Source organism: Triticum dicoccoides, unplaced genomic scaffold, assembly GCF_002162155.2.
Source record: "Triticum dicoccoides isolate Atlit2015 ecotype Zavitan unplaced genomic scaffold, WEW_v2.0 scaffold1331, whole genome shotgun sequence".
Lineage (NCBI taxonomy): Eukaryota > Viridiplantae > Streptophyta > Magnoliopsida > Poales > Poaceae > Triticum > Triticum dicoccoides.
In genome coordinates this window covers 1-13,500 of record NW_021193957.1, presented here as the reverse complement: position 1 = coordinate 13,500, position 13,500 = coordinate 1, and the positions used below count along the sequence as shown (strand labels likewise).

The window sequence follows — 13,500 nt, the reverse complement described above, 5'->3', positions numbered from 1 at the left end:
ACAACTAGTTGTCACGCACTGATTCAGGCCTCCAAGTGCCCACAAATCAATCTATTCTGGCCCTCCGTGTGGGCGAGTTTTTTTGTCTTCAGGGCTTGTTGAGATGTGCTCTCAGCACTAACCCTTTGCTACTATTTTTTCTGTGAGACTTGTGTGTGTGGGTGTGTGAACCTTGTTAGATGTTTGACTTGGGCGGTTTGCTTTATAATATAAAGCGGGGCGAAAGTCTTTTTCGGTAATGTCAAAACCTTTGATCCATACGATTCAGTATGGATGTGAGAGCAGACAAATGTTTAGCCATGGTGATGTAATTTTTATAAAATAACAAACAGATTTAACTCATCTCCTGTTAGTATATCGCGTCTGAGGGATCGAGTAAAGACATACTTAATATTGCATCATGGCTAATCAACACACGGATAAAGTTAGTTCAAAAAATAAACACATGGATATAGTACTTGAACAACATATCTTCTCGGATCTAAATCTTGTACCCATACGTATAGCAGCATATGAGAAACATGTTAAAAGCAATCTTTCTGTAGCAGATGCGTGGTGTTTTTATCGCCCATACACATAGAATACAAATGGACATGTTCAAATTACAATCGTTGGAGCCCTGAATTTCTACATCTCTAAAACCCTGAATTTCTGCGTCTCTAGCTCTCCTCCACAATAAAAAAAAGGTGGAGAAGTGGGGAGTGACATTTCACAAATTAATTACAGTGCTGCTGCCTCTGCCATGACAAGAATCGTGTAGGCGCCGTTTCAGAGGTCGGCGAACCAGTCGTCCTCGTCCTCCTCGTTGAGGTAGCGGCGGTACCGGTCGAGGTCCTCGTCGGCGAGGCCGTAACGGCGGCGCCAGTACTCGAGCCTCGCCTCCGCCTCCCGCATGTTGCTCATCACCCTCTGGTACGCCGCGTTGATCCGCTCGAAGTCCACGCAGTTTTCTTGGCGCACGACGTCCGGGTGGTACTGCAGCGCGAGGCGGTGGAAGGCCTTCTTGACCTCGCCCCTGGTGGCGCCCGGCGCCAGCCGCAGCGTCCGGTAGTGGTCCTCCTCCAGACCCACGCCCGGGGACACCGCCGGCCTCTTTTCCCGCGTCGCCCCGCACCTCACCGCCGCTGACGACGACACCCTACGCCGAGGCCCCACCGCCGGCCACGCCGAAGACGACGGGACGCGCAGGCTCAGCACCACTCCTCCTCCGACGGCAACCGCCATGGGTGTGCGCGCACGCGTGGCAAGAAACGGAATCGCGAGGCCGATCTGGACGAGCTCTGACGGCGCTGGCTCTCTGGGAGCTCGGATCTGAATGCGTTTGTTGTGTTGACCGCGTGGTGGTGCTGGAATGGTGTGTGGCTGGAGTGGATGAGGCTGCCGCGTGGAATTTATAGGGAGGAGGAGGCGGTTGCGGTTGGTTCGGGCTGGCCGGAAGGAGCGGCACGTTTGGGCAGGGTCGCCGTTGTTTCTCACGTTGCCATTGCTCGCACGTTTCGGTACAGACAAAAACTCGACGATACGGAGCGAGGGGACACCGCGGCGTCCATATCGTCTTTGCTACATCAACGGAGCTTTACGGGGCTTTACGGGCCTTGGTGCCCACCCCCACCAGTTAAAATCAGGGGCCCGATTAAGAGTAACGCCACACGTACAAAAGAGTTACAAGGTTTTACAAAGAGGGTTAATTTAATTGGTCAATAGGTGAGGAACACGGCCCATCTCCCTGAAAATCAGGGGGAGCAAGTTTATGATTGGTTACTAGATCAAAAAATCCTGTAGAATTCTGTAATCTTTTATACGTCTAGCATTTTTGCCCGATTAATTAGGAGGAGATGGTTACTTAGTCCAATTAAAAAGGAACAAGTCAGCAGGTCCCTAAAACCCCGTTGTTGTAGCCCGTGTATCTAGCATTTTTGCGTCCATATCCACTCCGTTGCCGCAAGCGTACTATTCCTTCCTTCTGGAAAACAGAGGTAGCTAATACGGATGTAAAAAATGTATTCTACAATTTCAGCACTGAAAAATTGACCAGGTCCTTCTTTTTGTGTGTGAAAGACCAGGTACATATTGCAAACTGGATAAGTAGATACCTTCTTCCCCCTCGGTATCTGGTACACCCGTTTCAGCTGGTTTATATGCTACTCCCTCCCTCCCATAATGTAAGACATTTTTTGACACCACACTAGTGTCAAAAAACGTCTTACGTTATGGGACGGAAGAAGTACTTTTTTTCAATCTGGTTTATATGCTTACTACTTCATCCCACAATATGATACGTTTTTGCAAGCTGTTTTAGTTTGCAAAAAAATCCTATATTATAGACACAGGAAGTACTTTATAGTAAAAATCTGTGAAAAAACTAAAAAATATAGGATATAAATTTAATTTTTTTAATACTAGCATACATGCCGGTGCGTTGAAAAAAATTGCACTCTCTAACTAACAATGGCTCAAGCGCCATCCCACCTGTGTGGCACCGTATGAGTATTACAATTCCTCACGTATGCCGAGTGACATCCTTTCATATGGTTGATATTGTGCCATGAGTCCTCACAGGAAAAAAAAGAAGATACTGTGCCCTAAGAGAGAAATTGTTTTCATGTCCCTATCCCAATAAATTGACTTAAAACAACGCCTTAATACTGAAGAATACAAGAAAATGCATTGAATAAACACTAAGCCAAGTCTTTAATTTTGTGATCGAACATGACATCAATTGCATGTAGATTTAATATGTAGGTAAGAACCCATGCATTGCAGTGGATACAGAATATATAAATATGTTTTTACAAACTTGAAGAATAATTTACCAATCAAACAACATGGCAGTAATACAAAAGATTAAAGAACATTTATCATGCCAATATAGAAAGTTGTCCACCATCCGACCAGTACTACGACAAAAACTAACAAAGACTAAATCCAAGATATGTCCGGTAGCATCAAAGATCTGAATTACGACAAAGCATTTGAAAGAAAATATTGGTAAGATAATAAACATAAGAGCTTGTAAGCTAAACTTTGAGTTTGTAATGATGTGACATCAAGTTCGGATAACTAAAAGGAACAATATGCCGAGACACGGGAGAAAGATACACCTCAGTTCGCCAGTGAAAATGAGGTGATTCTCAATGCTAATGCCAGGCTCAGACAATCCCCTTCAACACGCACGATCTTCGCCGGCCTCGGATAAAACACGCAGCCTGGTACAAAAGATAACAAAATTGAAAATTGTTTGTGATTTTATTGTAAAAGTTTTTTTCATCATAATCAACACACTCACCCTCTATCTCTCAAAATTTCACGAAAGCTTGATAATTTCTTATTTCTCAACCATTTAGATTTATCAAATGAAGGTTGAGAGGTGAAAGCACACATTTCCCCTCCGTTTTCTTAACAAAATATTGTCTTTAAATTGATTGTTGTGTCTTGGAATTCCCCGACTGCAGCCCTATTATGGTACTGCCATTTAGGTGATGTATTTCCACCTCAAAAGTACTTCACAGACGACATTTGGCTGAACGACGCTCGGACGATGACTAATCCAACTGCTGGTGCTGTTTTAGGTTTGGGCTTGGATGGTGGATATGGCATGTCGTCCGTGTTTCGTGCGATAACTGTCGTGCATGTAGCAGCTCTCTTCCCACCTAGCCGCCGCCTCCCAAGAACCCTAGCTTTCTGCCTCCCATCAGCGCCGGCGCCGGTCCATCCCGTCTCCGGTGGCCCTATGGCCATGGAGGCGGGGTGGGTCTCGGCGCTTGTGTCAGGACCCCGACTCAATGCCACATCGATCTAGCATGTAACACCTCATATCACTTTGCGGCCTCACGCACGGTATTCCCACGGGTGTCGCCTTACCTTTGCCCGGGACCGTTTGCGCCTTTTGACACACGTATATGATAGTGTCGCTAGCATCCATATGATAAGGAGCCCGGGCTGACATGGCTAGTCGTAAACCCAAAGTGGCACTAACTTACAGGGACATGCATCCATGACCCAACATCGAACGTGTCTGTCATCAGCGAGTGAATCCGGGCTGTAGCACTGGGCTAGCAGGACTCCGGTGAACCGGGCTGTAGCGGGCTAACAGGACTCCGATATTCATCGCGTGACATTTCCCTGAAGGGACAGACACAGGAACGAAGAAGGACACATGCCGGCCAGCCTAAGTGTTCCGGAGCAGTAGCAAGCTACCATGGCTCAGTGGAAACACTAGGAGACATTTCCCGGTAAGAGAGGCTACCAAGGATAAACAACTAGGTTGTCAGATCCCACACATACCAAGCATTTCAATAACATACACACAATATGCTCGATATGTGCAATACAACATGGCATCACAAAATGACTCTACGACTCAAGTAATCTATTCAATAGGCTCCGAGGAGCGAGATATTACAAACATGGGTCTCATGACCCAACATTCAGAGCATACAAGTCAAAGCACAAGCGGAAGCTATCATGTCTGAGTACAGACATCTATAAATGAAAAAGGCTGAGAAGCCTGACTATCGATCAGATCCTGCCGAGGGCACAAGATCGTAGCTGAGGTATCAAGCTAAACGTCGAAGTCCACGTGGAACTACTAGTGAGACTGAAGTATCTCTGCAAAAACATAAAATAGGCAAACGTGAGTACAAATGTACCCAGCAAGACTTACATCAGAACTAACTACATATGCATCATTTTCAACAAAGGGGTGGTGGGGTTTAACTGCAGCAAGCCAGCTTTGACTCGGTGGCTATCCTAAACTACGACTGCAAGTGACTCTTTTGAGGTGGCGCACACGAGTCCACATATTCACCATATCAATACACCACTATGGATCCGCTCCCGTCTCCCTACGAGAACGCCTTCCATAGCACTCACGCTTATCTTGCGCATTTTAGAGTATCCACTTTCACTTGTCTATGAACTGATATAAGCAACCCAGAAGTCCTTTTCCGCGGACACGGCTATTCGAATAGATGATATTAACCCTGCAGGGGTGTACTTCTTCATACATGTTTCCACCACTTAGCGTCTGCACACGACATGTGCTCGGCAGACTTCAAGCGAAAGCCGACGTGGGTGTAGACCACGACCTACCTAAACACTCAAGTCTCTAGTCCAGGTTTATCGCCTATTCGGGTTCCATCCATGAGGAGATCCGGCCGGAGTTTCGCTCACAGCCCCAAACGATGTGAACAGGGTTCCGTGACACCAAACGGGCGCCCGGTATACCCGGCCACGTGCCTACCGCATCACAGCCCACCCCTACGGTCAGCGTTGTCCACGGCCTCCAGCATACTACAAACACCAGAAACTACTTGCAACTCCTGGACAGAGGACGAGGGTGAATAAGAAGTCGAGCGGGGTCATATTTCAGGGCCCAATGTATGGTAGTAACTGAATCATGGATCACAAACACAGAACTCAGTTCCTGAGGACGGCTTCAATGAGACAACCCACCATGTACTCCTACATGGCCTCTCACCGCTACCTTTACCAAATCGTGTTCACACACTTAGCTCACACACAGTAGGACATGTTCACACGCCTCTGATTCATCCCCGATGAATCAGACCTGACTCAACTCTAAGCAGTAGCAGGCATGACAAACAAACATGAATGAGTAGGCACAACAGGGCTCAAACAACTCCTACTCATGCTAGTGGGTTTCATCTAATTACTGTGGAATGACAGGTCATGCAGAGGATAAAGGGGTTCAACTACCGCAGCATGTAACAGTTGAATCGGTGTTGTCCTAATGCAGTAAAAGAGAGCAGGAGCGAGAGAGTAGGATTGTATCGGAATGAACAAGGGGGTTTTGCTTGCCTGGCACTTCTGAAGATAACATTGAGTCTTCATCAGTGTCAACGATCACATCATCGGTATCACGTCTATCGAGAGGGGACAAATACCGGCAACACAGAAGGGAACACAATCAATGCAATGCACAATATGATGCATGCTATGACATGGCAATATGAATGTGTTTTGGGCTAATGCAACTAGCAACAGATTAAATGAAGTTGGTTTGAATACAAGATTCAAATTTAAACTCCATATGTGATTATTCAAATGCCATTTAATTGATTTGTGCTAAACAGCAGCTATAAGTTGTTCTAACATGCATGAAAATGGTACAGATGGATTCCTTGAATTTTTCTGATAATTTTTCATATATAAATTATTTAATTTGGAGTTACGGTTAATTTTCTATGAATTATTGAAGTTTATACAATTTTCTGGAATTTCCTGATTATTAATAAATCCAGTAATTGAATTAATGCGCCAGCCTGACGTCATAGTGACGTCAGCAGGTCAACGGGCTGGTCCGGGTCAAACCTGACGTGTGGGACCCACACGTCAGTGACAGGGGGTTAACAGGGGTTGATTTAGTTTAATTAAAAGGTTAGGGGGGGTTGGGCCCACTGGTCAGCGTCAGGGGGGGTTTATTTTAGTTTAATTAAGGATTAAGACACTAGGGCCCACATGTCAGTGTCAGCAGGGGGGTAATTAAATTAAAATAAACTAACTAATTAACAGGGGGGCTGGCCCCACCTGTCATCGACCCAGGGGGGGTCAAACCCCTGGTCAGCTGGGCCTAACCCGCCGGCGGCTCGTCGCCGGTGGCAACAGGCGCGGCGGAGGGCGCGGGCTCGCTCCTCCGGCGTCCAAATGGACGGAGGAGAGCGGCTACGGGGAGCTGGAGCTCACCCGCGCCCATTTCAGCAAGCAGCAGCAGCTAGGGCGGCCGGAGACGATGGCCTCGAGCTCGGCAGCGGTGGCCGGAGCTCGGGCGTGCTCGGTTTCGGCGTTACACGGCACGGCGGGCGCGGCCGATGGGCTCTACGGGATGCTGGGGTCACCAGGAACACCCGGAGGCAACGAACGCAGGCGGAGAAGCTCGGGAGCACGGAGCTCACCGGCCATGGCGGACGGCGGCTTCGGTGCTCGTGGGGCGGCGGCTATAGGGTGCAATCGAAGGGGGAAAGAGGGAGGGGAGGCGTAGGAGCTCACAGCGGTGCCGTAGGGATGGTTAGCCGGCTCGGGGGCGCGCCGGAGTGGCCGAATCGACGGAGAAGATCCTCGGCGGCCGGCGAGGGGAAAACGTCGGGGGTGGCGTTCCGGGGCTCTTCTGGTCGCGTGACACGGCGAGGAGGTCGAGGGAGGACCGGCGGAGCTTCCTGGGGCGTCGGTGAGGCTAGGTGTGGCCGGTGGCCATGGGTACGGCGACGATGGCGGCGAGCTCCGCTCGGTGCTGTGCGCGAGAGGGAAACAGAGGAGGGAATGGGGTCCAGGGGGAGAGAGGGGAGGTGCAGGGGGCGAGGGCGTCTCCGTGGCGTCACCAGAGGCTCGGGGAGGAAGCAGGAGGTGGCCAGAGCAGGGTGGAGGTGGCGCGCACGGCGGCGTCGCGGTGTCCGCGTCCTTCTGGCGAGGAGGAAGACGACAGGGGAGTAGCGGTGGCGGGCTGGGCCGTGCTGCTGGGCCAGGTGGGCTACCAGGTGAGCGCCAGGTAAGGTTTCTCTCCTCTCTTTTATTTCTATTTTAGTTACTGTTTTCTATTTTCTGTAATTGTGTTTGGATTTATTAAAAATGCCAGAGCATTTCCAAAAATCATGCAACTGACTGTGGCCACTGTTTGGAATATTTCCAACAGTAAACATTTCAGTTTGTGATTATTTGAGCATTTAAAATATTATTAGCAATTAAATGCCCAAATGCAAATACTATATAATTTAATTCAAAAATCCAGGAATAGCCTATAAATATGTTCATCATTTTTGGAAGAGGTTTTCACCTTTAACAGAAATTATGAACATTTCCAAAGGGCATTCTGGGTTATTGAAAATATTTTTATTGAACCTAGTTAAATTTCATTTGGTGCTAGGGTTTCAACAATCCCCATTTCAAATTTAAATGAAATTTAAACATGGTGCAACACTCTAATGCATGCACTAGGCATTGTCAGAACTAGGGATGTGACAACTCACCCCCACTAAACAAGAATCTCGTCTCGAGATTCAAGCGTAGGGTAAGGTGAAGGGGAAACGCAAACTAGTATAATCTTCACGATCCAGGGTGCACTTCAAATGAACGTTGATTTGAACACCATTATTGTATTGAAGTCTTGCTCTGAGAAATCCTGTCAACATGACATGGAGGGAAAAAGGAGACTCTAGAAGGGTCGATCTCCTCGAAGATCGAACAACTCAAGATTAACTTACGGAATGAGACATAGAACCATCTTTCGGGTTGAGACACGAGATACACATCAATAGGGGTGGAGTGAAGCAGATGACGAAGGTTCACTAGGTAGACAACAATTTCATACCTAAGAAGGTGGTAAACGATTGTCAACGTAGCGAGGAGTTGAGTTGCCATGATACCATAACGATACACCTTAGGGAAGGTGACTCGTAGGGATATTCCCTTAAGTGGCAAAAAGAATTACTTTTGATTCAGAGATCATTGAAACTCTTTAAACCAGCCTAAGGCAATTCTCGAGCGATCGTTTGGAGGGGGCCGGTAGAATGGCATACTCGGACTTGAATGATGTGGATTACCTTGTTGAAGACAACGTAATGGATGAATTTGCTTATCACCGGAAATGGAAGAGACCCATGGTAGAATGGCACATTGGCGGTGCAAGCTAGGAACAAAATGCAAATGCTAGGAATGATTCTGGTAACTGGGGAAGAACCCAACAATAAAGAGTGAATTCACTGTTGGAGTGGTTATAGCATAACCGAGGAAACTGGGAGCAAACCCAGCTAGTGCCGAGGATAACACGTAGCGCTTGTGCATGCTCTCAAGAACTTGAGCATTTCCACAATCATCAAGGTTTTACCAACATCCGTGTCAAGGGTCCGGTAACACAACTCACTACCATGATGAATGGTGATGGAAAATGCAGATGCAAAGGAAGATAACACCTTCTCAGATTTCACCTTAGCGAAGCCAAGGAACAAAATCTGGATGATCGACCGAGAGACATTTAGCACTCCGCTTCTAATGTTCTCCTTGATGTGCTAGTGTAACCCATTCATAGATATGGTTTGATATCTGGAACATCAAGTAAAAAGGTCGGACTTCGGGATCTCAAAATCCATAGGGGCAACTAGGGAGTAAATCCTACGAAATCCCTATGGGGAGGTGGCCAAATTCCTCAATCAAGCTATTATAATAATAGGTCTTCCGGCTGGGTGTGTTGGCCACGACATCCACTTTACCGGTTATCGAGGGACCAATATTATAGTTCTTGGGAAATGTTCCAAACCATCATATCTGCCTGAGATTCAGATCTGGTTGGTGTCAGGATATCCCAGACTCATCAAGTCTAGAAAGATAAATGAAAGTTTGCAACACAAATCGATGGTATGACGTTGCGAGATTCTCGGGAAATGAACTATGATAGTAAGCTCCAAAACATGAGCTGGTTCTGCTACAAACATGTGAACACGTTGTCCCGGACAAGCATGACCACGTGGTAGTCTTACAATAAAACACTACCGAGTTCTGGTTGGGAACCATCACCGTGGATAACGAAGTCCTTGCATAAGTCATATGATTAGCTCTTATGAAGGAACTTCTTCCCCTTGAACAAATCAATCAGTGGCTTGGTGTGCTCGGGACACATATGGAATGAAGGTTGCAAGTCTCCAAACCACAGAATACTTCGCACGTGTGCATGACTGATTTGGGATGATTCCAAAGAAAGCAACATTGACCTTCTCGAATCCACGGCGGCAACTTGCATCAGATGCACATGAATTAAAGGAAGTCACAACCTTCATCCAAACATATGCTTCATGAGCTAGCATGAACAAATGCTTTCAAAAGTTTCCAACACTAGCTTAATGTTCAGCAAAATTATGGAGAAGACAAGGATGTTGTCAATGGGCACAACAACAATTCATCTGGGTTTCCTTTTAAAAGGAATTCCATAGTTAAGTGAACAAGTGATAGCATTGGTCAGACCCAAAAGATATAATGGTGTATGCTCGAGGGATCAACCACGAGTAAGACAACATTACGAACATCGTTGGTTCCGACTTGATTTGACGATAGCCCACACTCAAATCAAAGGATTGATAAGACAATAGGTCCAGCAACTGATCACAAGGACCAATCGATGAAGATATCATCTTTCTTCAACACACACTACACAAGAATATCCCTTTGGAACGAACTAAGTCAGGCAAGCTTTTATCTTCCAACCCTCCAAGTTGTCGTTTAGCTTAACCAACTAGCTCAGGGATATCTAACACCGATTCTTGGAGAGAAGGTGGTTCACAAGAAACCGACTTGATCACGAGCTCAACATAGCAGTCAGGTGACAACCTGGTAATACTTCCAAGAAGATATTCGGACAATCACGAACCACCGGTATGTTACTAAGCTCGAGAACAATCGTGCTTTTGAGGGCAAGACGATATGATCAAATGAGTGAGGACTTGACAAGATCCTAACTCATCAATCGAAGGGTGCACCGAAATAAGGACTAGGTAGCACGATCAGTCTTAGAAGGATGATTCGAAACCAACATACTAAGAATGAAATTATTATCCTTTAACTACCAAGCAACAGAGTTGCTAGCAGTATTGATTTCACACATCACAATTCATTTGTCGGTATTCCGGTTGCATCAACACGAGGGCCGAGGAATGAACAGTGATGGCAAGAAGTATCACTGTACCAAGAGTTCATGGGATAGTGTGCAATTCCTATAACAATCTCGATATAAAATATGTAATACTCCAAGGTAGAGCAGAACCAAAAGCTGGATTGGCATTTGATCTGCGGAATACAACTACTTTGACCCAATCCTAGATATGGAAGAGGTACTGGAGTTTGTTTCTCCTAGTCATTCCGGAATAGAATGGCTTGACAGACCACAAGAGTCATAGGCATCGATGAACGAACGCACGCATACTCTTGACTATCAATTGATAGACGAGGGTCAGAATGCAACTAAAGAGAACAACTCAAAGGAACATATAACTTTCTGAGTTGTGGATGCATAGATTAGTATGTCGAACCAAGTTCAACATATTTCTTCCGGATAACCCATGCGGAAAGGTAGAACTGGCAGAGTCACAATATAGAATCGAGAACCCATCGAGAGCACTCTGATTGTGATCTTTCGATCAGCGAGGAACATCTGCCATAAACGGTTCATAGTATTTGGAAGAAGGAAATACCACGGACCTCGAGGACTATCGCAAAGGTTACTAATATCCTAAAGGCACTAGCAATTACTATCAACATGAAGTAGGTAGAGTGAATCTCGGGTTCAGAACCCAGGAGTAGAATACCTACTACTAAGTAGCATCACGGGATGCTTCCGAGAATAAAGGCCAGAATCTTCACACTAGGACACAAATCATGGCTAGACCACTAGATGATCCCCTAAGACACCTAGGGTCATAATAATATCTCCAACATATATGTCAAGGTAACGGAGTACCTCAACTCACTAATTAGTGTGGTTAATCTGGCCCAAAGGAACATTGAAACGGGAGGAAGGAATTTGCAAGTGCATCAGACTATTTAGAAACCTGGGATGACTCGGACAGCATAACGGCTATAATTGCTCAAAAAGATTTGAGACAATCACCAAAAATGGTGGCATAACCACTCAGAAGCACAATATCAAGGTTCCGAGATCAACAATTAACATACGGAAGTAGTAGGAACTGAACTGAGACTTAAATCCAGCAATCTTATAAGCCTACTGATTAGTAACACGTGATCCTGATAGAAAGAAGAGATAGCCTAGTTCTTAATCCCCGCAGGAAAGATAAGATGACTCAGATCAGAAGGGCATGAGGTATAAGGAGTAAAAAGAGCCTTACGTTCCATCCCACAATCAATTCCCTTATATAACTAAAGAATTTCTAGACTCAACTTCGACCGGTTTGGCTTGGTAATCCTACAGGCAGTCAAGCTCTGATACCAACGCTGTCAGGACCCCGACTCAATGCCACATCGATCTAGCATGTAACACCTCATATCACTTTGCGGCCTCACGCACGGTATTCCCACGGGTGTCGCCTTACCTTTTCCCGGGACCGTTTGCGCCTTTTGACACACGTATATGATAGTGTCGCTAGCATCCATATGATAAGGAGCCCGGGCTGACATGGCTAGTCGTAAACCCAAAGTGGCACTAACTTACAGGGACATGCATCCATGACCCAACATCGAACGTGTCGGTCATCAGCGAGTGAATCCAGGCTGTAGCACTGGGCTAGCAGGACTCCGGTGAACCGGGCTGTAGCGGGCTAACAGGACTCCGATATTCATCGCGTGACATTTCCCTGAAGGGACAGACACAGGAACGAAGAAGGACACATGCCGGCCAGCCTAAGTGTTCCGGAGCAGTAGCAAGCTACCATGGCTCAGTGGAAACACTAGGAGACATTTCCCGGTAAGAGAGGCTACCAAGGATAAACAACTAGGTTGTCAGATCCCACACATACCAAGCATTTCAATAACATACACACAATATGCTCGATATGTGCAATACAACATGGCATCACAAAATGACTCTACGACTCAAGTAATCTATTCAATAGGCTCCGAGGAGCGAGATATTACAAACATGGGTCTCATGACCCAACATTCAGAGCATACAAGTCAAAGCACAAGCGGAAGCTATCATGTCTGAGTACAGACATCTATAAATGAAAAAGGCTGAGAAGCCTGACTATCGATCAGATCCTGCCGAGGGCACAAGATCGTAGCTGAGGTATCAAGCTAAACGTCGAAGTCCACGTGGAACTACTAGTGAGACTGAAGTCTCTCTGCAAAAACATAAAATAGGCAAACGTGAGTACAAATGTACCCAGCAAGACTTACATCAGAACTAACTACATATGCATCATTTTCAACAAAGGGGTGGTGGGGTTTAACTACAGCAAGCCAGCTTTGACTCGGTGGCTATCCTAAACTACGACTGCAAGTGACTCTTTTGAGGTGGCGCACACGAGTCCACATATTCACCATATCAATACACCACTATGGATCCGCTCCCGTTTCCCTACGAGAACGCCTTTCATAGCACTCACGCTTATCTTGCGCATTTTAGAGTATCCACTTTCACTTGTCTATGAACTGATATAAGCAACCCAGAAGTCCTTTTCCGCGGACACGGCTATTCGAATAGATGATATTAACCCTGCAGGGGTGTACTTCTTCATACATGTTTCCACCACTTAGCGTCTGCACACGACATGTGCTCGGCAGACTTCAAGCGAAAGCCGACGTGGGTGTAGACCACGACCTACCTAAACACTCAAGTCTCTAGTCCAGGTTTATCGCCTATTCGGGTTCCATCCATGAGGAGATCCGGCCGGAGTTTCGCTCACAGCCCCAAACGATGTGAACAGGGTTCCGTGACACCAAACGGGCGCCCGGTATACCCGGCCACGTGCCTACCGCATCACAGCCCACCCCTACGGTCAGCGCTGTCCACGGCCTCCAGCATACTACAAACACCAGAAACTA

The 13,500-nt window shown here is 46.5% G+C and overlaps 1 protein-coding gene across 1 annotated transcript; it reads right to left on the bottom strand.

Moving 5' to 3' along the window:
* Positions 1 to 483: 483 nt before the first annotated feature.
* Positions 484 to 1,334, bottom strand: LOC119343567 (chaperone protein dnaJ 8, chloroplastic-like). The gene has a single exon (XM_037614466.1). It carries the CDS (start codon positions 1,222 to 1,224, stop codon positions 769 to 771), a length of 456 nt encoding a protein of 151 aa, XP_037470363.1. The 5' UTR covers positions 1,225 to 1,334; the 3' UTR covers positions 484 to 768.
* Positions 1,335 to 13,500: the final 12,166 nt, after the last annotated feature.

Coding starts and splice junctions, on each gene's coding strand:
- LOC119343567 (XM_037614466.1), bottom strand. CDS start 1,224: ATGGCGGTTGCCGTCGGAGGAGGAGTGGTGCTGAGCCTGCGCGTCCCG.